This window comes from Pelobates fuscus, chromosome 8 (assembly GCF_036172605.1).
Source record: "Pelobates fuscus isolate aPelFus1 chromosome 8, aPelFus1.pri, whole genome shotgun sequence".
In the NCBI taxonomy this organism is placed as follows: domain Eukaryota; kingdom Metazoa; phylum Chordata; class Amphibia; order Anura; family Pelobatidae; genus Pelobates; species Pelobates fuscus.
The window spans coordinates 5,019,045-5,046,435 of NC_086324.1; the positions used below are offsets into that span (position 1 = coordinate 5,019,045).

At 47.2% G+C, this 27,391-nt stretch overlaps 1 protein-coding gene across 2 annotated transcripts in view; it reads left to right on the forward strand.

Annotated features, from left to right (window-relative positions):
* Positions 1-763: 763 nt before the first annotated feature.
* SLC12A8 (solute carrier family 12 member 8) overlaps positions 764-27,391 on the forward strand; it is a 39,377-nt gene continuing 12,749 nt past the window's right edge. The window contains exons 1-9 of one of the 2 annotated variants that reach the window (XM_063429168.1): positions 764-778; positions 1,288-1,424; positions 3,081-3,179; positions 7,701-7,883; positions 8,618-8,755; positions 10,593-10,784; positions 11,823-12,054; positions 18,813-18,926; positions 26,059-26,146. In XM_063429168.1, the coding sequence (XP_063285238.1) occupies positions 7,800-7,883; positions 8,618-8,755; positions 10,593-10,784; positions 11,823-12,054; positions 18,813-18,926; positions 26,059-26,146 (848 nt within the window). In that variant the 5' untranslated portion in view covers positions 764-778; positions 1,288-1,424; positions 3,081-3,179; positions 7,701-7,799. Of the gene's footprint in view, positions 779-1,285; positions 1,425-3,080; positions 3,180-7,700; positions 7,884-8,617; positions 8,756-10,592; positions 10,785-11,822; positions 12,055-18,812; positions 18,927-26,058; positions 26,147-27,391 lie in introns of those variants that run through there. The other variant, XM_063429167.1, reaches the window with a different exon arrangement.

A 27,391-nucleotide genomic window follows, 5' to 3' on the forward strand; every position in this document is an offset into this window, starting at 1 on the left:
TATTGATTTATTACAGCGTATCATATTGATTTATTACTGCGTCCCATATTGATTTATTACAGCGTCCCATATTGATTTATTACAGCGTATCATATTGATTTATTACTGAGTCCCATATTGATTTATTACTGCGTATCATATTGATTTATTACTGAGTCCCATATTGATTTATTACAGCGTATCATATTGATTTATTACAGCGTATCATATTGATTTATTACAGCGTCCCATATTGATTTATTACTGCGTCCCATATTGATTTATTACAGCGTATCATATTGATTTATTACAGCGTATCATATTGATTTATTACTGCATCCCATATTGATTTATTACAGCGTCCCATATTGATTTATTACTGCTCCGATTAGCGTGCCGGATAAGACTGAATGTCGCCATTTCGCAGTTTAGTGAATGAGCCCCAGGTGGCTGAGCCTGGAATGGGGTAGATTTACAGGTTTTTGGGTCTGGTGGCTGAGCCTGGAATGGGGTAGATTTACAGGTTTTTGGGTCTGGTTTATCCTGATTGCTGACAGACTGTAATTAACTCTGAGTGGGAGTAATGAGTGGGCTCAGGCAGGAATGCAGTCTGACAGCCCCGGGGCCCGAGGAGGCCGCCCTGCACACTCCCTGCTGGGGATGATGGGAGTTGCAGTCAGTGATGGCTGCCAGGGTGAGGGCAGATCCGGGAACACAGGAAGCACCGGCTGGGCGGCAGCTGCATCACGTGACCCGGCCATAACTCTTACCGTGCCGGGAATGTCACCTGCTGCCCGAGGTGAGCTCCAGCAGGAGCTTGGCCACAGAGCTAGCTCTCTATATAGCATTGCTCCCCCCAGGCTCAGCTCACACCGTGCTGTGTCTGGAATACACATCTTATTATTATATTATAATTATTATATTATATTATTATTATATTATATTATTATTATTATTATCCTGCATGTTGGTGTTTGTCAAAGTTCCAGGATTTTTGAAATTATATCTTGTAGTCAGCGCTGCGGAATATGTTGGCGCTTTATAAATGTCAGTAATAAGTATTCCAGCTGAGGAGTGTGACCCTGAAGCTATGGCTGCGGCAGTAGCGCAGGTTTTCAGGGGAGATCCAGTGATTTCCAGGCCAGGTGTCAGGAGATCCTGAAAGCTCCCAATCTTTGCGTATTCCCTTACGATATTTACATGTCCTCCAGACTCAATATTTGTTTTTCCTCAATATGTCACACACTAAGGCCGTCCGACCGGTTTTTCTGGTATTTCCAACTAACTTGCAGCCTCTGTTCTGTACAGGGTTAATAGCGAAGCGTTCACAGGAGTGAAATACAGGTTTCCTTCCGAGGAATGGACGTGGCGTTAAAACAAGAAAGACTTGGGATTTTGCCATTTGCAGACTGTGCACCTGTCTCTGACACTGGCTCTAACTAGAGGTAGGTACTGAACGGATCCAGGGTCCATATCTACAGCACCACTTACAGAATAGCATGTTTTAATTGTGGTCACCTCATGGTGCCTGTGGTTTTATTGGGGTTACCTCATGGACCTCGTGGATTAAGTGGGGGTTACCTCATGGTCCCCGTGGATTAATTGGGGGTTACCTCGTGGATTAAGTGGGGGTTACCTCATGGTCCCCTTGGATTAATTGGGGGTTACCTCATGGACCTCGTGGATTAATTGGGGGTTACCTCATGGTCCCCGTGGATTAATTGGGGGTTACCTCATGGACCTCGTGGATTAATTGGGGTCACCTCATGGTCCCCGTGGATTAATTGGGGGTTACCTCATGGTCCCCGTGGATTAATTGGGGGTTACCTCATGGTCCCCGTGGATTAATTGGGGGTTACCTCATGGTCCCCGTGGATTAATTGGGGGTTACCTCATGGTACCTGTGGATTAATTGGGGGTTACCTCATGGTCCCCGTGGATTAATTGGGGGTTACCTCATGGTCCCCGTGGATTAATTGGGGGTTACCTCATGGTCCCCGTGGATTAATTGGGGGTTACCTCATGGTCCCCGTGGATTAATTGGGGGTTACCTCATGGTCCCCGTGGATTAATTGGGGGTTACCTCATGGACCTCGTGGATTAATTGGGGGTTACCTCATGGTCCCCGTGGATTAATTGGGGGTTACCTCATGGTCCCCGTGGATTAATTGGGGGTTACCTCATGGTCCCCGTGGATTAATTGGGGGTTACCTCATGGTCCCCGTGGATTAATTGGGGGTTACCTCATGGACCTCGTGGATTAATTGGGGGTTACCTAATGGTCCCTGTGGATTAATTGGAGGTTACCTCATGGTCCCCGTGGATTAATTGGGGGTTACCTCATGGTCCCCGTGGATTAATTGGGGGTTACCTCATGGTCCCCGTGGATTAATTGGGGGTTACCTCATGGTCCCCGTGGATTAATTGGGGGTTACCTCATGGTCCCCGTGGATTAATTGGGGGTTACCTCATGGTCCCCGTGGATTAATTGGGGGTTACCTCATGGTCCCCGTGGATTAATTGGGGGTTACCTCATGGTCCCCGTGGATTAATTGGGGGTTACCTCATGGTCCCCGTGGATTAATTGGGGGTTACCTCATGGTCCCCGTGGATTAATTGGGGGTTACCTCATGGTCCCCGTGGATTAATTGGGGGTTACCTCATGGTCCCCGTGGATTAATTGGGGGTTACCTCATGGTCCCCGTGGATTAATTGGGGGTTACCTCATGGTCCCCGTGGATTAATTGGGGTCACCTATAGAGGGGGGAGAATTGTATACTGCAACAGAATCTGAGCTACACAGCAGAGAGTTTAATTTTGGGGTGTTTCTATAAGGGATTGTTCATAATCCCAGTTTTAGTGAACTTTCTTATTTTCTTTTAAAGTTCGGTAATCCATGTCATATGATGTTATTAGTGTATTTAAAGGGACAGTGTGTCATATGATGTTATTAGTGTATTTAAAGGGACAGTGTGTCATATGATGTTATTAGTGTATTTAAAGGGACAGTGTCATGTCAGAGATAATATAATGTCTCCCTTTACAGAGCTTTTCATTGTATTTGTGCCCTAATGGCGTATATTAATGTTTCATACTTACAGATGTTGGTACCTACCTGGACTTACAGACATAAAGAATAGACCAGGCACTCAAAGGGTGTGTAGGGAGCTGACTTGAAGGAGTAAAGATATTGTAAGTAGGTGAAATAAAATCAGTCTGCCACGTCTATTCTGTATGCTTTCAATTTAGGCACTGCGGCAAGTGTGACTAACTGGTGAGATCTCCCATCTGCTGGGATTCTACACTTTTCCTGCGAGGTTCGACCTGTGTAACCAGTAAAATCGTACGGAGAATAACGCAGATAAACCAAACTGGCTGCCATTACTGTCTGCACACCCGGAATTCCAGGTACTCAACGTGGATCTTAATTTTAATATTTTTGGATAAGCTTTTAAAATGAGTTGTTGTTGTGTTTTTTTTTCTCAAAATTTCATATATTTCATATATTTCATATATAAACATATTTTAAAATACTTTTTAACATTGTAAAAGTTTATCCAAAAATATTAAATCTAGGCTTTTATTACAAAAATAGTCAAATTTTATAAATATTTTATCTCCCTAAAATCCTCACTTGTCATTTGCCATTTCCCACTTTAGCCTCATAGCTGGATTATTCCTTAAACAGCTTGCTGTTGTGGTTATGGTGTCAATAGTGCCCTGGTATCGTCACTGCATAATTTGTCAAATTGATTTAATATGGATTGACAAATCACCTGGGTCTCACCACTGGTGACAGGACTCTGAGACCGCATTCATTGGCAGAGAGCGTCAGCGAAGCAATGTCCTCCAACGAGAGCAGTCCGTGATCGGCTGCGCTTAGCTCTTCTGCATGAGTAGACTAGACGTAGCATGAATGACCGAGGGACCCAGGTAATTTGTCAGAACGTTCTAAAACAAGACGCAACCAGGGCACACCTGTCACCATAGCCACTACTGAGGGCCGTGGTGATTATGGTATTTGAAGGGTTCCTTTAATCAAAGCCTGAATTGTTAGGAACTCAAAGTGAATTACAAAATTATAGACAAAATAGATGAACTTTAAGTTTAGCCAACTTGGAGAATTTTCCCAGTTTGATTATTTTGGTCTAAAACTTGAAAACCACTTTGAGTTCCCAGCAAGTCCCACGTCGGTGGATAACTTGTATACTCGATGCAGCTGCTGAGGCTCCCAGGGCTGGTAAGATGAGGAGGGTAAATATTGCGTAAATCCCATTTGCTAAGCGGGCAGTGCCTGCAGGACAGATAAATCCCTGATAATTGGGAGTAATAAATTAATGCTGTAAAATGATACCATTATTAGAGCACGGCTTAGAAATGCTGGGATTAGAGATAATCCTGTATTGTGTGTCTCCGACTCTGACACGGGATTTGTGATGTTTTATAAACGTGATTAACGTGGAGGAAGTGAGCCACGCCATGTAGAACAGGAGGCCACATCAGATGTAGTCTATGGACACTAGTTGGCAAAACTAGTCTCCCCAACATCCATAGAAACAACACAGGTGTAGGCGCTCTCTAGAATGTATGGATGGACGGCAGCAGTAAACCAGCAGGACTTCCCAATACCTGCTATTACCCAGAAAGTGCAGAAAACAAAGTGGTAAACCGCGCCACACGATAAAAAACAGTATAAACAAAATTGTACATACATACAAGTAGTCCCAGTATTGAGGTAGTAAATGTAAACCTTAAAGGATAAAAATAGAAATAATAGTGCAATATGCCAATGTAAAGTGATACAATAGTGCTATAATATAAAGAACCAGTAGAAGGACCAACTCACACTTTACAGAGCTGCTAAGAGCTCTGCTGATTAGCGCCTGGACGGTATGATCCCCGTCTAAGGATATGGTGGTGGTAACTGGTATCCAAGGCTCCACAGACGTGTATAAAATAGAAACACAGAGAAAATCCAATAGTGTAATATGTAAAAATATTGGAATATAAAACAAGGGGTAAATACCCTACTTACAATTTCCAGAGCACTAAACCTGCTCTGGTGGTGAGTGCTTGTGGTGGTATAATCCCCACCAAGGGATATAAGCAGGATCCAAAGTGCACAGGAATGAGAGGTAGATCAGAAAGCTGGAAACAAACTGCAACTTTATTGTAAAATAAAATAAAAAACCTTTGTATATAAAATCTTCAGTAAAAATATAATGTCCAAAATTCAAAGTCCAGACTTCTTGATCCACTTTACGCGTTTCGCCCGAATAGGGGCTTCTTCAGAAGTGTAGATAGTGGGGAATGGCAGTTCCGTCCTTATATAGGGCATCTGTCTTGTAATCCCAGTGTGTGCACTCTTCCTGTTTCCGGCCGGTCGCATGCGCCAACCGGAAGTGACGTAACGCAATCTGCAGGGGCTGATGGGACGTGTAGTCCTAATGTTGTTGCTAATGCCGGTAGTCGCGTGCGTCGCCCGGAAATGACGTCACGCGACTAGCGGTGCATTGTGGGGGGAGTAGTTTTAAACACTACCCTTAACAGCATCCTCAAACAAATGAGAAAAAGAGCAATTACATATATATTAAAGTTTACAGAGAGCTGTTCAATCTTAATTTGTTTACATGACTGCATATATAGTGAAGTATATAAGTTGATCATATAGTGGTCAGGGAATTCTGAATGAACGGGTATTTAAAGGGCCAGTAAATATTGTCACAGAAATATACACTTATACATATAGTGATCTGGATTATATAGATATATAGCAGATTATTAGAGGGCCAATGTATGAGGCCATAGAGGTATACACTTAAACATATAGTAATCAGGATATCATACATGCATAGCAGATTCTTAAAGGGCCAGTATATATGGCCATAGAGGTATATATTAAAAATTAAAAAATTTTCCACTGTTCACAGTTTTTAATATATACCTCTATGGCCATATATACTGGCCCTTTAAGAATCTGCTATGCATGTATGATATCCTGATTACTATATGTTTAAGTGTATACCTCTATGGCCTCATACATTGGCCCTCTAATAATCTGCTATATATCTATATAATCCAGATCACTATATGTATAAGTGTATATTTCTGTGACAATATTTACTGGCCCTTTAAATACCCGTTCATTCAGAATTCCCTGACCACTATATGATCAACTTATATACTTCACTATATATGCAGTCATGTAAACAAATTAAGATTGAACAGCTCTCTGTAAACTTTAATATATATGTAATTGCTCTTTTTCTCATTTGTTTGAGGATGCTGTTAAGGGTAGTGTTTAAAACTACTCCCCCCACAATGCACCGCTAGTCGCGTGACGTCATTTCCGGGCGACGCACGCGACTACCGGCATTAGCAACAACATTAGGACTACACGTCCCATCAGCCCCTGCAGATTGCGTTACGTCACTTCCGGTTGGCGCATGCGACCGGCCGGAAACAGGAAGAGTGCACACACTGGGATTACAAGACAGATGCCCTATATAAGGACGGAACTGCCATTCCCCACTATCTACACTTCTGAAGAAGCCCCTATTCGGGCGAAACGCGTAAAGTGGATCAAGAAGTCTGGACTTTGAATTTTGGACATTATATTTTTACTGAAGATTTTATATACAAAGGTTTTTTATTTTATTTTACAATAAAGTTGCAGTTTGTTTCCAGCTTTCTGATCTACCTCTCATTCCTGTGCACTTTGGATCCTGCTTATATCCCTTGGTGGGGATTATACCACCACAAGCACTCACCACCAGAGCAGGTTTAGTGCTCTGGAAATTGTAAGTAGGGTATTTACCCCTTGTTTTATATTCCAATATTTATACATATTACACTATTGGATTTTCTCTGTGTTTCTATTTTATACACGTCTGTGGAGCCTTGGATACCAGTTACCACCACCATATCCTTAGACGGGGATCATACCGTCCAGGCGCTAATCAGCAGAGCTCTTAGCAGCTCTGTAAAGTGTGAGTTGGTCCTTCTACTGGTTCTTTATATTATAGCACTATTGTATCACTTTACATTGGCATATTGCACTATTATTTCTATTTTTATCCTTTAAGGTTTACATTTACTACCTCAATACTGGGACTACTTGTATGTATGTACAATTTTGTTTATACTGTTTTTTATCGTGTGGCGCGGTTTACCACTTTGTTTTCTGCACTTTCCCCAACATCCATGTTTGTAGTAAAAAATGAACTACATGATACATTACATACTGCTGTAGTTGTTATGGTGCCAGGAGTGTCAGTTTTTGTAATGGGTCCCCTTGGTGCCCACACTGGTTCTAGTCTTGAAGAAAGAAAAGCTGGATGTCACTGTAAAAGCATGGCGATCCAAGACTGTGCTCATTGGTTTTCGTGCACCGCTGACACGTTCGGCCAATCAGCTCAGTACATCATGGCTCTGTAGAGCCAATCAGATTCTCCTGCAGGAGAAGACTGGAAATGGGGTTTATAGCTGTGTACGCCAGGTGACACTAGGATGGCACCTGTGCACGCCTGGTACCACAAACACAACAGTGCCCTCCTGGAACCACCACAGTGCCCTCCTGGAACCACAACCACAACAATGCACGATAGTCAATTTGGTGCTTGGAGTGGTAGGTATTCATAGAGAATCCCTTTAAGTCCAAGTACGTGGACTGGCTGCACCATAACTACGTGGCTCATTCACTGCTTGTTACTTTGTTTCAGAGATATGACACAGAGGAGGCTTGCTGTTCCACATGGACCTGTGTATGTAAGGACTCAGTAAAGGGTGACTCTCTGTCTGGCTGCCCTCTGGGAGATCTGATGGGGAAGGACAACTTCATGTCAACCAATGGGAGCGTGTCGGGCACTGAAAGCATGAAAGATTTATTTCACGAGGATGCACAGGTAAAGAGCTAGACCACGCATTGCGTACCACATACAGGGGTTATCTATAAATATTGCTGTGTCTTTCACATTTGCCCTGGTTTGTTGCTCAAGTGCAGTTTCCTATGTAAAATCTATCTACATTCACAGCTTGGTGCTATTTTACCTTGTGGATTATTTGGGTTCCTGTATTGGGCAAAAGGGTATCCGTGGCGGTGATACGTTGGCAGACCGCCACAGATGGTCTCTCTCCCTCTCGCTGCCTGGTCAGTCTGTCTCTCTCTCCCTCTCGCTGCCTGGTCAGTCTGTCTCTCTCTCCCTCTCGCTGCCTGGTCAGTCTGTCTCTCTCTCCCTCTCGCTGCCTGGTCAGTCTGTCTCTCTCTCCCTCTCGCTGGCCGGTCAGACTGTCTCTCTCTCTCTCTCTCTCTCGCTGCCTGGTCAGACTGTCTCTCTCCCTCTTGCTGCCCGGTCAGACTGTCTCTCTCTCTCTCTCTCTCTCTCTCTCTCTCCCTCTTGCTGCCCGGTCAGACTGTATCTCTCTCGCCCTCTCGCTGCCCGGCCACTCTTTCTTGCTGCCTGGTCAGTCTGTCTCTCTCTCCCTCTCTCTGCCCGGCCAGTCTTTCTTGCTGCCTGGTAAGTCTGTCTCTCTCTCCCTCTCTCTGCCCGGCTAGTCTTTCTTGCTGCCTGGTCCCTCTCGCTGTCAGTCTTATTTTTTTTTCCTGTGCCCGGTGTCATTCTGTCCTCCTGTCCTCCAGTCGCAGGCCCAGCCGTGGTGGAAGATCCAGCTGTTTGTTTGGGAGCCCGTTCTGTTCGGTACCTGGGATGGCGTCTTTACATCGTGTATGATTAATATATTTGGCGTGGTTTTATTTCTACGGACAGGATGGCTCGTGGTAAGTACTAGATGTCATGTTACGGTGTTGGCTACAAAACCACTAAGAAGAAAGAAAAATCTAGATATAATCCAGAATATATTTCTTACATTGTAATTTACTGAAGCAATGATTCATCTTCCTATGTAACGTGTGGAGCACAGTATTTGCAGATATTTAATAGAAAGGACGCTCTATTATTTATCAGAATAGAATTAATTAAATATTTCCTCCCATGCGGACTCAGCCAGTGTACTTCCATTCTGTCTCATTGCATCGAATGTTCCTTCAATATTAGTTTTCTGTTTCAACATATTATCCACACAGCACTTATTTTCCTTTTTTTCTTTTTTTTTTTATGACAAAATCAGGAGAGTAAAAAAACAACAACAAAAAAAAGTACAAAAACACTATGGGGCGAGACGCAAACTGTTTACTGTTTTTAAACTATTTTCAGAAACATTGTAACAATTTTCTTTAAAACAAAATCCGGGCAATAGATAAATGTTGGCATCACTTGTAAACATCATACCTGGTCATCACCCGCCACCCAGTACAACAATGCCAGCTCTCCCTGCTCCAACTCCTAGGCAGAGCAATCCATCCATCCATCCATCCGCCCAGATGGTGACCGTTTAGTTCCCTGTACCACCTATGTACCAGGATTGGTGGGTGTCTAAAATCCTGGAAATTCAAATAATAGGGGACAATCCGTGTGCAACACCCTGCTATAGACAACAGCCAGTAACGCTGCATTTCTGTCCTGGATTCTAGCATTCTAGTTTCCATAGTGCTAGCGAATGCTGCCGCGCTGTACAATGATACAGAGTCTGTCTCTTGGGTTTTATTTCTTTTTTTTTAAAATGGTGTTAAAGGTTAATTTGGATGTTCTGTGCGGTGGCTATGGATCTCTGCACGCATTCTTACCTTCAGCGATACATAGCAGTTTTACAGGCCCATAGAATAGTCTGAAGCAGTTTATTTGCATGCAGCTACAACCCATCATTTATTTAGTTGTATTTTAAAAGGACACTCCTAAAATAAGAATCTACATTGAACTAAACAATACTACATGTAAGGAATGTGTTAGAAAAATTCCATCCGAGCCACATACCTTACTGTCAGCGCCTTTCACCTGCAGCGCTGTACCAGGGTCTCTTTACTTCTAATTAGGAAATCAGTCGATTTATGTAGCTTACATGATTTTTATTTTAAGGGCCACTCCAGGATGCTAGTGAGCCCAATTGTAATGCATGACCTGCTGTAAAATAATTGAAATGCTTGTCTTAAGGATAAAGACGTCTGTGCTGTCATAGCAATTTAAGGAGGAATGAAATGCCTATTCATCCGGTAAACGGATTGTTCTATGCTGGTAAAGGGTCATCACACCTGTGACTGCTCACTCACAGACACTCAGCAGGCAGCCCCACTCTCCTGAAACCAGGAAGAGACTCCACCAATCAGGAGCCTCTGATTTTATTGAATGGGATGTGATGTTTACGTGTTTGATACTCCCGCCGTGTGGTTACAATGCTCAGAGTAGCCTTTTCTAATTTACAGTGAGAATATTTTACATCTTGTCTAAACCACAGAAGACCTAATCTAATGTGTCTTGTCTCAAAAGCTGACATTCTGCTTGGTAAATGAAGTGTTTATATCTATTAATTAAAATACCAACATGGGAGCTTGCTGTACTCTCTCAGGGTCTCGAGCTCTACGAATGGATCTCTATGTCCGCAGACCCTATTCACAGCACTGGCAGACATTGTCTGGTGACTACCAAGTGGTTCAGAGTATCCTCTGACAGCATATGGCATTATCAGTAACGGACCTTTCATTTGAATTTTCCCCCTTTTAGGGTAACACTGGAGTTCTCCTGGGAATGGTCCTTGTATCCTTCGTTATTTTAGTAGCACTGGTTACCGTGCTGTCCGGCATTGGGGTGTGCGAGAGATGCAGCATCGGTAATGGTGGCGTTTACTCCATGATTTCCACTGTCCTGGGGGGCAAGGTCGGGGGCACGGTTGGTCTGCTCTATATATTTGGGCAGGTAAGTGACATCCTGTCTCCATTTTCAGGAATTCCCTACACAGGTTGAAAACAGCTGCGGTTCTCGGAGGGTTAAATGATGGTGTATTTTGAAAAAGCAATGCAGAACAGATATTTGGGCTGCACACACTCGTTTGAAAAATAGAATTTGCCTAATTTGGGCCAAAACCGTTGTCAATGAGTGGTTCAGCAGCATTGACTCCCATCGTCCCAGTGTTAGCGGCCATTCACTCACCTGGTGAAAGCCAACTTGGAGTGTACGCTTTGTGGTTAAGCTTGAGTGTGCTCTCCTGGACTCCCCTTCCAGAGGGGAATTCATAGCTCCTGCTGGCTCTCAATCTGTGGATCTATGGGGAGAAAGCTATTGAAAGGCCTTTAATAACCAATAGAATTAGTTACTCACTATTCATTCTCTGTATTTATTAACTGGTAGAATAATTTCATAAAATGTTTTTAATAATTTACCTCTTCACTACCTGGCCCCTCTGGCTATCTCCTTGTATCCTCTGTGGCCCATCTATGTCTGTCTGTCTCTCTCTCCATGGACTGTGTGTGTCTGTCTCGGCTCTCTCTCCCTCTCTCCATGGACCATGTGTTTTTGTGTCTTTCGCTCGACTCTCTCTCTATGGACCGTGTGTGTCTCTCTCTTGACTCTCTCTCTCTCTCTCTCTCCATGGACCGTGTGTGTGTGTCTCTCTTGACTCTCTCTCTCTATGGACCGTGTGTGTCTCTCTCGTCTCTCTCTCTCTCTCTCTCTCTCTCTATGGACCGTGTGTGTGTCTCTCTCTTGACTCTCTCTCTCTCTCTCTCTCTCTCCATGGACCATGTGTGTGTGTGTCTCTCTCTCTCTCTCTCTATCGCTCCCTCTCCATGCACCGTGTGTGTGTGCGTGTGCTCTCTCTCTCTCCATGGACCATGTATGTGTTGCGTCTCTCTTGTCTCTCTCCCAGGCTGTGCGCTCTATATGTCTCACCTTTGTCCCTGTATCTCCCCTGGCCTCCATGGTTTTTCTCTGCTGCTAACGATGATGTCCTCTCAGTGTGTTGCAGGCGCTATGTACATCACCGGTTTTGCCGAATCCATCTCGGACCTGCTCCATCTGCATAATATCTGGGCAGTGCGGGGGATCTCGCTGGCGGTGCTTGTGGGATTACTGGGAATCAATCTAGCGGGAGTCAAATGGATAATTCGCCTGCAGCTTCTGCTCCTTTTCCTGCTTGCTGTGTCCACCTTGGATTTTGTAATTGGTTCATTTACGCACCTGGATCCAGGTAAGGTTGGTCTATCCGCCTGCCCAGGTGGTCACGCAGCTTTCAGACCAGATACAGTGCAGGGGATGGAAGGGAAGATTGCGGCATTAGAGCTAGAATCTCATGTTGCTGGTGTTTTGATTTATTTTCTAATTGTTGGACAAGATTCCACCCAGAGTGCAGTTACTGGGGACCCTGGCAGACTATAAATTCTGACACACAAACCCCTTTTCCCAGCAGTTTGTTGGTCCCCATCTGGCTTTTTAAACACAGCCACACGATGGCAGCGCTGTCCTGTAATGAATCCTCGACTGAATTTCTTCCTTTATTTCACTGTTGATTGTACATTCTTTGTGAAAGCAGGAAGAGCGGCTCCACGTGTCACTTTCCTGTTGACATTAAAAACAAATCATTAGAAATTAGGAGAATTTATTTATACTTTCTACAAATCTGATCTCCAACCTCTGTGTGTACCCTGAACCTTGCTCTGCACATCCTGCGCTGTGCTCTGCATGCTCTCACTGTGCTCTGCATGCTCTCACTGTGCTCTGCATGCTCTCACTGTGCTCTGCATGCTCTCACTGTGCTCTGCATGCTCTCACTGTGCTCTGCACATCCTGCGCTGTGCTCTACATGCCCTCGCTGTGCTCTGCATGCTCTCACTGTGCTCTGCACATCCTGCGCTGTGCTCTGCATGCTCTCACTGTGCTCTGCATGCTCTCACTGTGCTCTGCACATCCTGCGCTGGGCTCTGCACATCCTGCGCTGGGCTCTGCACATCCTGCGCTGGGCTCTGCACATCCTGCGCTGTGCTCTGCATGCCCTCGCTGTGCTCTGCACGCCCTCGCTGTGCTCTGCACATCCTGCGCTGTGCTCTGCACATCCTGCGCTGTGCTCTGCATGCCCTCACTGTGCTCTGCATGCCCTCACTTTGCTCTGCACATCCTGCCCTGTGCTCTGCATGCCCTCACTGTGCTCTGCATGCCCTCACTGTGCTCTGCACATCCTGCGCTGTGCTCTGCATGCCCTCACTGTGCTCTGCACATCCTGCGCTGTGCCCTGCATGCCCTCACTGTGCTCTGCACATCCTGCGCTGTGCTCTGCATGCCCTCACTGTGCTCTGCACATTCTGCGCTGTGCTCTGCATGCCCTCGCTGTGCTCTGCATCTCCTGCGCTGTGCTCTGCATGCCCTCGCTGTGCTCTGCATCTCCTGCGCTGTGCTCTGCATGCCCTCACTGTGCTCTGCACATTCTGCGCTGTGCTCTGCATGCCCTCACTGTGCTCTGAATCTCCTGCGCTGTGCTCTGCATGCCCTCACTGTCACTGCACAGCCTGCACTAGGCTCTGCATGCCCTCACTGTGCTCTGCACATCCTGCGCTGTGCTCTGCATGCCCTCACTGTGCTCTGCACATTCTGCGCTGTGCTCTGCATGCCCTCACTGTGCTCTGCACATTCTGCGCTGTGCTCTGCATGCCCTCACTGTGCTCTGAATCTCCTGCGCTGTGCTCTGCATGCCCTCACTGTGTCACTGCACAGCCTGCACTAGGCTCTGCACAGCCTGCGCTAGGCTCTGCATGCCCTCACTGTGCTCTGCATCTTCTGCGCTATGCTCTGCATGCCCTCACTGTGCTCTGCACATCCTGCACTATACTCTGCATGCCCTCTCTGTGCTCTGCACATCCTGCACTATACTCTGCATGCCCTCTCTGTGCTCTGCACATCCTGCGCTATGCTCTGCAAGCCCCCTCTGTGTTCTGCACTATGCTCTGCATGCCCTCTCTGTGTTCTGCACATACTGCGCTATGCTCTGCATGCCCTCACTGTTCTCTGCACATCCTGCGCTATGCTCTGCATGCCCTCACTGTTCTCTGCACATCCTGCGCCATGCTCTGCATGCCCTCACTGTGCTCTGCACATTCTGTGCTATGCTCTGCATGCCCTCACTGTGCTCTGCATCTCCTGCGCTATGCTCTGCATGCTCTCTCTGTCCTATGCACATCCTGCGCTCCTCTCTGCATACACGAATTGTGCGCTGCAGCCCCTGCACTAGGCTCTGCATACCCTCACTGTGCTCTGCATCTCCTGCGCTCCGCTCTGCAACCTCTGTGCATGACTCTGCTTTGCACTCTCTGTGCTTTGCTTTTTTGCTATGGTCTGTGCTTTGCATGGCCCGCAAGCTGATTGCTGTGCTCTGCATGGCTCTGAATTTACTGTGCTCTGCATGGCTCCGCACTCTCTGTGCTGTGCTCTGCCTGGCTCCGCACTCTCTGTGCTGTGCTCTGCCTGGCTCCGCACTCTCTGTGCTGTGCTCTGCCTGGCTCCGCACTCTCTGTGCTGTGCTCTGCCTGGCTCCGCACTCTCTGTGCTGTGCTCTGCCTGGCTCCGCACTCTCTGTGCTGTGCTCTGCCTGGCTCCGCACTCTCTGTGCGTGGCTCCGCACTCTCTGTGCGTGGCTCCGCACTCTCTGTGCTGTGCTCTGCCTGGCTCTGTGCTGTGCTCTGCACTCTCTGTGCTGTGCTCTGCCTGGCTCTGTGCTGTGCTCTGCACTCTCTGTGCTGTGCTCTGCCTGACTCCGCACTCGCTGTGCGTGACTCCGCACGTGAATATATTAAGCAACGTTAGATCAGATTTTCTTGCATTTTTCATGTAAACAGGATCGTAAACTTTTTTCTCTCCTGTTGAGGGTTAACTGATTGAATGTTTACAGTGTGACTATTGGAAGCAGTCTTGCACCACAAGGGTTAACTGAATATTGGGAACAGTCTGGCACTGCGGGGGTTACGCTGTAGGGTGTGCCCTGTTTAGCAAACTGAGGAAGGATGTGCTTGTCACTAGTCCCCAGCCCCGGGATCCTTCCTGTCCCGGCTGGATATGAGACCGTAAAACCCTCCCACAGTCACTACTGTATGTTAGCCGGACTAGCGGGCGTGCGAGCCAAGACGCCGTTTATACAGCTCTTTCGAATTACAGCACACAGCATGACATCATTGGTTCACAGTGCCCGGCGCTGCCGCCAACTGGGCCCCTGCCAGGCCTGTGGGATATGGGAGGGTATTCAGCAGCAGCATCTATTTAATACCATGTCTGGGCTGTAAAATGTCAATAAAGACTGGGTGCAAACTCGCGTTCTAAACTCCTGCCAGAATCTTCACCTCCGTCAATAGTGCACAAACATTGACTGTAATCAGTGGTAGAGTGTGCCCTCTGCTGCCCAGTCCGTATGGAAGGGGGCGTCCAGGAGGGATATACTGGCCCCTTCACTTTACTAGCCTGAGGCATGGTTATAGGAAGAACCCAAAACTTTAGTATTTTCTGTCCTTTAATAAACTTGTATGTAGCACTTGGTGTGCACATTTACAACTGATAGCGTTGCCCTCATTTTTTCTTGCCCCCTTGCCAGGTGTAAAGGGCGGAGCTTATAAGAATGATTGACAGGGAGCTAAAATGGAGGAGGCTCTATACTGACTGCCAGGTGTAAAGGGCGGAGCTTATAACAATGATTGACAGGGAGCTAAGATGGAGGCGGCTCTCTCTATACTGACTGCCAGGTGTAAAGGGCGGAGCTTATAACAATGATTGACAGGGAGCTAAGATGGAGGTGGCTCTCTCTATACTGACTGCCAGGTGTAAAGGGCGGAGCTTATAACAATGATTGACAAGGAGCTAAGATGGAGGTGGCTCTCTCTATACTGACTGCCAGGTGTAAGGGGCGGAGCTTATAACAATGACAGGGAGCTAAGATGGAGGTGGCTCTCTCTATACTGACTGCCAGGTGTAAAGGGCGGAGCTTATAACAATGATTGACAGGGAGCTACGATGGAGGCGGCTCTCTCTATACTGACTGCCAGGTGTAAAGGGCGGAGCTTATAACAATGACTGACAGGGAGCTAAGATGGAGGTGGCTCTCTCTATACTGACTGCAAGGTGTAAAGGGCGGAGCTTATAACAATGATTGACAGGGAGCTAAGATGGAGGAGGCTCTCTCTATACTGACTGACAGGTGTAAAGGGCGGAGCTTTTTAACAATGATTGACAGGGAGCTAAGATGGAGGCGGCTCTCACTATACTGACTGCCAGGTGTAAAGAGCGGAGCTTATAACAATGACTGACAGGGAGCTAAGATGGAGGAGGCTCTCTCTATACTGACTGCCAGGTGTAAAGGGCGGAGCTTATAACAATGACTGACAGGGAGCTAAGATGGAGGTGGCTCTCTCTATACTGACTGCAAGGTGTAAAGGGCGGAGCTTATAACAATGATTGACAGGGAGCTAAGATGGAGGAGGCTCTCTCTATACTGACTGACAGGTGTAAAGGGCGGAGCTTTTTAACAATGATTGACAGGGAGCTAAGATGGAGGCGGCTCTCACTATACTGACTGCCAGGTGTAAAGAGCGGAGCTTATAACAATGACTGACAGGGAGCTAAGATGGAGGAGGCTCTCTCTATACTGACTGCCAGGTGTAAAGGGCGGAGCTTATAACAATGATTGACAAGGAGCTAAGATGGAGGTGGCTCTCTCTATACTGACTGCCAGGTGTAAAGGGCGGAGCTTATAACAATGATTGACAGGGAGCTAAGATGGAGGTGGCTCTCTCTATACTGACTGCCAGGTGTAAAGGGTGGAGCTTATAACAATGATTGACAGGGAGCTAAGATGGAGGTGGCTCTCTCTATGCTGACTGCCAGGTGTAAAGGGCAGAGCTTATAACAATGACTGACAGGGAGCTAAGATGGAGGTGGCTCTCTCTATACTGCCAGGTGTAAAGGGCGGGGCTTATAACAATGATTGACAGGGAGCTAAGATGGAGGTGGCTCTCTATATACTGACTGCCAGGTGTAAAAGGCGGAGCTTATAACAATGACTGACAGGGAGCTAAGATGGAGGTGGCTCTCTCTATACTGACTGCCAGGTGTAAAGGGCGGAGCTTATAACAATGATTGACAGGGAGCTAAGATGGAGGTGGCTCTCTATACTGACTGCCAGGTGTAAAGGGCGGAGCTTATAACAATGACTGACAGGGAGCTAAGATGGAGGTGGCTCTCTCTATACTGACTGCCAGGTGTAAAGGGCGGAGCTTCTAACAATGATTGACAGGGAGCTAAGATGGAGGTGGCTCTCTCTATACTGACTGCCAGGTGTAAAGGGCGGAGCTTATAACAATGACTGACAGGGAGCTAAGATGGAGGTTGCTCTCTCTATACTGACTGCCAGGTGTAAAGGGCAGAGCTTATAACAAGGATTGACTGGGAGCTAAGATGGAGGAGGCTCTCTCTATACTGACTGCCAGGTGTAAAGGGCGGGGCTTATAACAATGATTGACAGGGAGCTAAGATGGAGGTGGCTCTCTCTATACTGACTGCCAGGTGTAAAGGGCGGAGCTTATAACAATGACTGACAGGGAGCTAAGATGGAGGTGGCTCTCTCTATACTGACTGCCAGGTGTAAAGGGCGGAGCTTATAACAATGATTGACAGGGAGCTAAGATGGAGGTGGCTCTCTCTATATTGACTGCCAGGTGTAAAGGGCAGAGCTTATAACAAGGATTGACTGGGAGCTAAGATGGAGGAGGCTCTCTCTATACTGACTGCCAGGTGTAAAGGGCGGGGCTTATAACAATGATTGACAGGGAGCTAAGATGGAGGTGGCTCTCTCTATACTGACTGCCAGGTGTAAAGGGCGGAGCTTATAACAATGACTGACAGGGAACTAAGATGGAGGTGGCTCTCTCTATACTGACTGCCAGGTGTAAAGGGCGGAGCTTATAACAATGACTGACAGGGAGCTAAGATGGAGACGCCCAGTTACAGGATAAAGTGCAGTGGATTTCTACAGTTAATTTTATTTCCCAAACTCTGCAAATGTATATTTGTTAAATACAGAGATCGGTAAACATAATATTGAGTCCTGGGAAGTGACGGTTTAAACAAAAATGATTGTGTAAATATTGAATTATTAAATGTCTTTCATCAAACTTCATATAAACTTTTTAATGCAGCCGTGTTCTGTATGTTTCCCATAATCTGGGGTTCTCTGCAAAGTTTCTAAGGCCAGATCTAAAGAAAAAGTCTGATATCCAGCCTTCCCCTAATTGCAAACCGAACCACCTGGTGTCTTACAACAGCTTTTGGCACTGGATGGGTTAATCCCCCCCCCTTCCATATATCCTTTTAATCAGCTTCCACCCAGCTCTGTGTCCGCATATAGACCCGGAGGGTGGGGGTGGCCGTTATTTTTGTTGTTATTCAGATAAGAACCGTTGACTCCCCTTATTGTTGGCGAGTTTGACATCCAGAATCCCGTTTGTTTGTCATCCTGCCAGCCAGCCCATTGTACGAGGCAGACAGTGGCCCTTGGCAGAGCTTGGGGGAGGGGGTTTATCATTCCACGTTTGGCGTTTTGTTAAATAAACAGGAATTGCATTCTGTGTTTGGGGAAAGTGTGGGTGACGCACGCTGGCGAGGTCTGGCTGCATTCTGCGCCTGCCGTATAAACCTTGAGCAGTGAGCGGATACTCACATAGTCCACTAAAGCTTAATCTGCCATAAATAAAAAAAATCTTGTTAATTATTTATATTAGAGCTGAATGTCCATCATAATCAGTCAGGTTGCAGCTTGCTGTCCCAGTGTAAACATAATCAGCGTACCTCCCCTCATACCCTGCAGGCTCCTTTATATTGCGGCAGATAATAACTACAACCGGCACCTGCTAGCGATATTGGGGTACGCGCAATGTTTGAATCATTGAATGACGTTTATAAGTGTATTGTCTCTCGCAGAACATGGCTTCGTTGGATATTCTGAGGATTTACTGTCTAACAATACATTCCCGGATTACACCCCCGGAGAAAGCTTCTTCACTGTATTTGGGGTCTTCTTTCCAGCTGCCACAGGTAAGGAATTCAGCCCCGCTCCTTGGGATCCCAGTCCGTGAAGACCTGTTTAGCCATGGTGAGCGGCCGTGCCAGTGACTGGGGACCCTGGGCGAGAAGATATTACACAAAACTACACAACAGCCTATGTGTATAGATACAGAGACTCACAAGCAGACACAAATAGAAATTCTAACACACATTCACACTTCATAGTTTGAATTGCCTCCCTCTTTGTTCTTAGTGCTGTCTGACGAGTTTCATGCTGGTCTGGTTTCTATGTTTAGGAAGCCATGCTGTCACACAAAGACAGGCAGCGGGTCGTAGGATAATACAGCAGAGTGACCGTCTCAGTATTAATACACAGCGCTAGCAGAGTGACCGTCTCAGTATTAATACACAGCGCTAGCAGAGTGACTGTCTCAGTATTAATACACAGCGCTAGCAGAGTGACCGTCTCAGTATTAATACACAGCGCTAGCAGAGGGACCGTCTCAGTATTAATACACAGCGCTAGCAGAGGGACCGTCTCAGTATTAATACACAGCGCTAGCAGAGTGACCGTCTCAGTATTAATACACAGCGCTAGCAGAGTGACTGTCTCAGTATTAATACACAGCGCTAGCACGGTGACTGTCTCAGTATTAATACACAGCGCTAGCAGAGGGACTGTCTCAGTATTAATACACAGCGCTAGCACAGGGACTGTCTCAGTATTAATACACAGCGCTAGCACAGGGACCGTCTCAGTATTAATACACAGCGCTAGCAGAGGGACCGTCTCAGTATTAATACACAGCGCTAGCAGAGGGACTGTCTCAGTATTAATACACAGCGCTAGCAGAGGGACTGTCTCAGTATTAATACACAGCTTTAGCACAGTGACCGTCTCAGTATTAATACACAGCGCTAGCAGAGTGACCGTCTCAGTATTAATACACAGCGCTAGCAGAGGGACCGTCTCAGTATTAATACACAGCGCTAGCAGAAGGACTGTCTCAGTATTAATACACAGCGCTAGCAGAGGGACCGTCTCAGTATTAATACACAGTGCTAGCACAGTGACTGTCTCAGTATTAATACACAGCGCTAGCAGAGGGACCGTCTCAGTATTAATACACAGCGCTAGCACAGTGACTGTCTCAGTATTAATACACAGCGCTAGCACAGGGACTGTCTCAGTATTAATATACAGCGCTAGCAGAGGGACCGTCTCAGTATTAATACACAGCGCTAGCAGAGTGACTGTCTCAGTATTAATACACAGCGCTAGCACAGTGACTGTCTCAGTATTAATACACCGCGCTAGCAGAGGGACCGTCTCAGTATTAATACACAGCGCTAGCACAGTGACTGTCTCAGTATTAATACACAGCGCTAGCAGAGTGACCGTCTCAGTATTAATACACAGCGCTAGCAGAGTGACTGTCTCAGTATTAATACACAGCGCTAGCACAGTGACTGTCTCAGTATTAATACACAGCGCTAGCAGAGGGACTGTCTCAGTATTAATACACAGCGCTAGCAGAGGGACCGTCTCAGTATTAATACACAGCGCTAGCACAGTGACTGTCTCAGTATTAATACACAGCGCTAGCAAAGTGACTGTCTCCGTATTAATACACAGCGCTAGCAGAGGGACTGTCTCAGTATTAATACACAGCGCTAGCAGAAGGACTTTCTCAGTATTAATACACAGCGCTAGCAGAGGGACTGTCTCAGTATTAATACACAGCGCTAGCACAGTGACTGTCTCAGTATTAATACACAGCGCTAGCAGAGGGACTGTCTCAGTATTAATACACAGCGCTAGCAGAGGGACTGTCTCAGTATTAATACACAGCGCTAGCAGAGGGACTGTCTCAGTATTAATACACAGCGCTAGCAGAGTGACCGTCTCAGTATTAATACACAGCGCTAGCAGAGGGACCGTCTCAGTATTAATACACAGCGCTAGCAGAGGGACCGTCTCAGTATTAATACACAGCGCTAGCAGAGGGACTGTCTCAGACAGACAATGACCCTGTCCGTAAATGTGATCTCTGGGTCAGGACACAGACCCTCTCCATACACCTGACTTATGGGGCCAGACAAAGACTGTGACTTGGAAGAAGTGTGACCTAAGCTATCCATGGGTCAGGACCCGTCAGTGACTCCCTTATGGCGGTAGCTGTGTGGTCCTAATTTTTATGCATTGTTTAGGACCCATCAAGGACCACTTGACGTGTTACAGTATGCTGCAGACTGAATCGATTGTAGACCTGTCAATACTCCGTGTGATAATCTGCATCATATGGCCACTGGCTTGAAATTAAAGCTGATTACACCCGTTACCATGGTGAAAAATCTTTGGATTAGTAAAAAGGATTAGTGCCCAGCAAGTGGCTGAAAGCTGGGAATGAGAGGCTGTTTGATGCCATCTATGCAAGGAAAATGCCAATTTAGCCCGCTGTTAAAGGAATACAGAATATAAACCTCTGTCATTTCACCATAAAACAGTTTTAACCGAGAAACCAGAAGGAACTAGAATAATCAGGGCCGTCTATAATAGGAATAGGACCCTGGGCAAAGCATTTTCTTGGGCCCCCTAGGCCCTGCCCCTTCCGCCCGCCCCAATTACGCCCAACCCCCAATCACACTGACAGACCTTCTGACACATACACACACAGAAAGATATATTAAAACATTCGCAGATACATACTGACTCACATACACTGACACACAAATATATACTTATATACATTCAGACATACTGACACACACACATACATACAAACACACACAGACACATACACTGACAGATATACTGAAACACACACAGACACATACACTGACAGATGTATTGACACACACAGACATTCTGACACACACACAGGGATACTGACACACACAGGCATAACAACATACACACCGACAAGCATGCTGACACACACGCACACTGACATACACACACACACACACACAAATATACTGACACACACACACAGACATACTGACATACACACACAGACACTGACATACACAGACATAATGACACACGCACACACAGACATACTGACATACACACACAGACACTGACATACACAGACATACTGACACACACACACACAGACATACTGACATACACACACAGACACTGACATACACAGACATACTGACATACTGACATACACACACAGACACTGACATACACAGACATACTGACACACACACACACAGACATACTGACACACACAGACATACTGACACACACACAAACATACTAACATACACACACACACATAGACACTGACATACACACACACACAGACATACACACACACACACAGACATACTGACATACACACACAGACATACACACACACAGACATACTGACATACAAACATACTGACACACACACACATTTAGCCACCCTCCAGGTTCTTACCTTTTCCTGGAGGGTGGTTTCCCTGGGGTCCAGTGGCAGGCTGAGGCAGATGGGAGTTCTCCTCTGGCCATTCTCCTCCCGCGCGGCTGTGCTCTCCGGTGGGAGGAAGTGACGCGCGGCACTCACTTCCTCCCAGCCGGTACAGGAAGGGGCCCGGTCGCGCTGTTTAAGCGTCACAGCGCCCGACCGGGCCCCTGCTCAAACATGCTTACCTGGTGGCCCTTAGTGCATGGGCCACCCGGAGGGCCTCCTTAGTTGGCGGGCCGGTGCGGCTCTGTGCAGCCGCACCGCTGGGTACATGGGGGCTGCTCAAATCGCGGGGCCCACGGGGCAGCTGCTCTGGGGCCCCCCAGGAGCAACTGGGCCCGGGGCAGCTGCCCCGTTTGCCCCGCGCTAAAGACGGCCCTGAGAATAATTACATATCTTCATTACCTTATTCTAGAATGGTGCTGCGCTCTCCAAAAATAACCTACTATTGGTTTACTTAGTGCACAGCCGGGAGCACACAATGGCACACTGGATCCTTTTTCGAGCTGAAACGTCGCTGTGCGTGCTTATTGCTTTACATTAAATAAAATGATAACACATTCTATTTGGAGAGTGCTAGACCATCCCTTTTGGTCATTCTTTACTTGTGTGGCTTATACAGCACCCAACTTTAGTACGTATTGTACGTACATGATCCAATCGGCACTGAATGGGTTAAAAGAAATCGGTCTATCATAAAATTCATATTAACTCATGTAACGGATCGCCTGGCATCCCGACTGGGTACCTCCGTTGAAGGATGCTCCTAGCGTTTCCTGAGGACTCCAAGCACTGCAGCAGACACCATAACCACCGTAGACTCCTCCAGAGAGCAGACCAGGAACAAGCAGGGCAAGAGCTTAGCAGTGATTCAGCAAGGGAATATGACAAGCATAGCAATCCCTTGTAGCAAATTCCCCCAATAAGAGACGGCACTACAAATTGAGGGTAAAGTAGAACTGAGGTTTAATGACATACACTCTGCTTTTATGCGATTCTCCCCTGCAAGGGAGACGCCCACATACAATTATAGATTACCCAATCACACAATGGTTACATCCCACAGATTCCCTCCCCTTAGCCTGAGAGGTAACCCAATTATACCTACAGTTTAAACATACTTTTTACCCAACTTTCATAACTCTAAAACCATACATCCAATATTAATAGCAGTTACATATTATTAATCAGCACATTCCAAATACAAACATACCCAAAAATCATACGAATCCGTCTAGCCGTTCGGGAGATAGGTATAAGTCACTTTTGACTGACCGCAGGCACATTTTCATGCCCAAAACAGTTCCATGGATTTGGGCTGTGCGGTCGGTCTATTTTACACCGTGAAAACGACTAAGTCCCATTTGAACAAGTGTTCGAATCTTCGAACGGGACTTAGTCTCCAGCCGCGGTGTCGAAGAAGGTCCGGGTCAGCGGTGTTCGTGCATTTGGGTAGCCGCAAACAGTTCCATAGATTTGGCTGCACACACTGCTGACCGCGTTCGAACAAGTTAAAACGGCCACCGCCACGTGTTCGTTTGTCGAATGACGGCCACTTCGACGACTTCGGCAGTTCGACGGCTTCGGCACTTCAACTGCATTCGAAGTGCCAGTTTAAACGTTGTAACCCTGCTCCAAAGCATTTAAAGGGCCAGGAACAGCATACAAAAATCCATTATGCCCAAATGTAAGTCTTGAAGGGCAATACATTCCAGTTTGTCACATATCTCCCCTTTGGGGGGGAAGACTAACCAGGCACCTGACCTTCTGTCGGTCAGTGCCTCCGTTAGTCGATCCACCAACCCACAATAAACCAGTGCAAGAGCAGCCCACCCACAACAAACAGTTACTGCACCTGGGTATTTCGCTGTGGTGATGGGGCAACACGCTGTGGGGACTTGAGGGGCAGAGGCCAGCGGCGCTCTGCCCTGATGCCAGCGCTTCTGCTGGGGTGAAGGAAGTGCAGGCCAGTCCTGTAACAAGGAAGTCGGTAGGGCAGAGGCCAGCGGCGCTCTGCCCAGCTGCCAGCTCTTCTGCTGTTGTGCTGGGAACATAGTCCGGCTCAGTAGCCAGGGGAACATGGGAGTCAGTGGGGGTTAACATCTCCTCTGTTAACCCTGGGGCCAAGTTAGGAGTTAGCTGGGGAGGGGAATTCGTACTTACCCCCTCCTCCTGTTTTCCCGGTGAGGGTAGTTGGGAATCTGGACCGGTTGTCCAGCATCCCTGTAGGTCAGGCACAGAGACCACGGTCCCATCTGCGCCGTCTGGGAGATTGGTGTCTCCCCTTGTTAGGGTAAGCTGCCGCTGGGGAGAAACACAGGCTGCCGCTGGAGAGGGAGACCGCCTGTCTCCACTCCCATAACATTGTCCTGCTGCTGGAGAGAGAGACCAACTGTCTCTGCTCCCTGTAGGACACACTGCTGCTGGGGGGGAAGGGCGACACCTTCGGCCCCCTGGGATTCACACTGCCGCCGGGGAGGAAGGACGACACCTTCGGCTCCCTGGGACTCGCACTGCCGCTGTAGACTGGGTGTCCATATCCCCAACCTCCACAGTTTTCGCTCAAAGGCCATTGCCGCACTGTTCTCCGCACTCAACTGACGCATTACTTGGGAGACGACCTTGTTTGAAAGGTCTGGGCCATAGCAGACCAACCGCCTCTTTACCTCCTCAATGTAAGCGTCGCCCTCATAGCGACGTATCATGTTGAGGTGCTCTTCACAGGGTTCTATCCATGCTCGCTCCATGCTGCTGTAGGTAGGGACGCTGCGCAGTGGCTAGCGTTGCCCTCAGTAACCTCTCATACGATACCAGTGTCTCTGAGCTGCTTCTCCTCGCACTAGGACGTCATCCCACCGCTGCCACCAATGTAACTGACACATTCCGTTGACGGATGCTCCTAGCGCTTCCTGAGGACTCCCAGCACTGCAGACGACACCACAACCACCACAGACTCCACAACCGCCGTAGCTTAACTGGAGCCGCGCCGTCTTCCGTCCACCCTGGAATGATCCTCCAGCATTCAGGACCGTGTGGGGAAGACCTCTCCTCCAAGGAGAGCGTAACAGGATCAAGCTCTCAAAAGAGCTAAGTGATTAAAGCTCAAGGGAGTATGCAGAGCATAGCAATCACCAGTGTGATATAGCAGCTCCCTCCAATAACGAGACAAGGCTACGTATTGAGGGTCAAGAAGAACTCTGCTCCAAAGCATTTAAAGGGCCAGGAACAGCATACAAAAATCCATTATGCCCAAATGTAAGTCTTAAAGGGCAATACATTCCAGGGCCATAGCCGCAGGGCAGGAGGCTAGCGATAAGTCCTCTCCAATGCCCAGTGGCAAATGGCAGTTTAAAAGTTGGAACACTGCTCCCAAGTATTTAAAGGGCCAGGAACAGCATACAAAAATCCATTGTGCCCAAATACACTTCTTAAAGGGTTAATACACCCCAGGGCCATAGTCGCAGGGCAGGAGGCTAGCAACCAGGCTTCTCCAGTTCTCAGTGGCGAGGTTGGTTCCGCCACAACTCACACTTTGATGCTCGTTCTAGGTAATGCTGTGGGGGTCAGGTTCTGGTTACCCCATAATACTGGGAAGCTATTAGTCAATAAGCAGATCCGTATATGTTGCTATTACTGATAACCATGTACAGCCATTACAACATCTGCTTAACCAACATGCATTTCCTTTTGATGTTTAGGCGTAATGGCCGGCTTTAACATGAGTGGAGATCTGAAGAAACCTGCCACTAGTATACCACTGGGATCGCTGGCTGCCATCGCCATATCGTAAGTTTCACCCCATTGGGTCACGAATCTCATAGCATTCACCGGGCAGAGAGATCAAGGGGTGATGGGGAACAGAGAGCATTAACAGAAAACGAGCACTTCTCAGGATTTTTATATTCTGTTAACTTATTCTGACCTTTAAGAAATATGTGTTTGTAAGGTGCAAAAAATAATTTATTAATCTGCATCTCTTTATGCTGTAACTGGGCGCCTCCATCTTAGCTCCCTGTCAGTCATTGTTAGAAGCTCCGCCCTTTACACCTGGCAGTCAGTATAGAGAGAGCCACCTCCATCTTAGCTCCCTGTCAGTCATTGTTAGAAGCTCCGCCCTTTACACCTGGCAGTCAGTATAGAGAGAGCCACCTCCATCTTAGCTCCCTGTCAATCATTGTTATAAGCTCCGCCCTTTACACCTGGCAGTCAGTATAGAGAGAGCCACCTCCATCTTAGCTCCCTGTCAATCATTGTTATAAGCTCCGCCCATTACACCTGGCAGTCAGTATAGAGAGAGCCACCTCCATCTTAGCTCCCTGTCAGTCATTGTTATAAGCTCCGCCCTTTACACCTGGCAGTCAGTATAGAGAGAGCCTCCTCCATCTTAGCTCCCTGTCAATCATTGTTATAAGCTCCGCCCATTACACCTGGCAGTCAGTATAGAGAGAGCCACCTCCATCTTAGCTCCCTGTCAATCATTGTTATAAGCTCCGCCCATTACACCTGGCAGTCAGTATAGAGAGAGCCACCTCAATCTTAGCTCCCTGTCAATCATTGTTATAAGCTCCGCCCTTTACACCTGGCAGTCAGTATAGAGAGAGCCACCTCCATCTTAGCTCCCTGTCAATCATTGTTATAAGCTCCGCCCTTTACACCTTGCAGTCAGTATAGAGAGAGCCACCGCCATCTTAGCTCCCTGTCAATCATTGTTATAAGCTCCGCCCTTTACACCTTGCAGTCAGTATAGAGAGCCACCGCCATCTTAGCTCCCTGTCAATCATTGTTATAAGCTCCGCCCTTTACACCTTGCAGTCAGTATAGAGAGAGCCACCGCCATCTTAGCTCCCTGTCAGTCATTGTTATAAGCTCCGCCCATTACACCTGGCAGTCAGTATAGAGAGAGCCACCTCCATCTTAGCTCCCTGTCAGTCATTGTTATAAGCTCCGCCGATTACACCTGGCAGTCAGTATAGAGAGAGCAACCTCCATCTTAGCTCCCTGTCAATCATTGTTATAAGCTCCGCCCTTTAC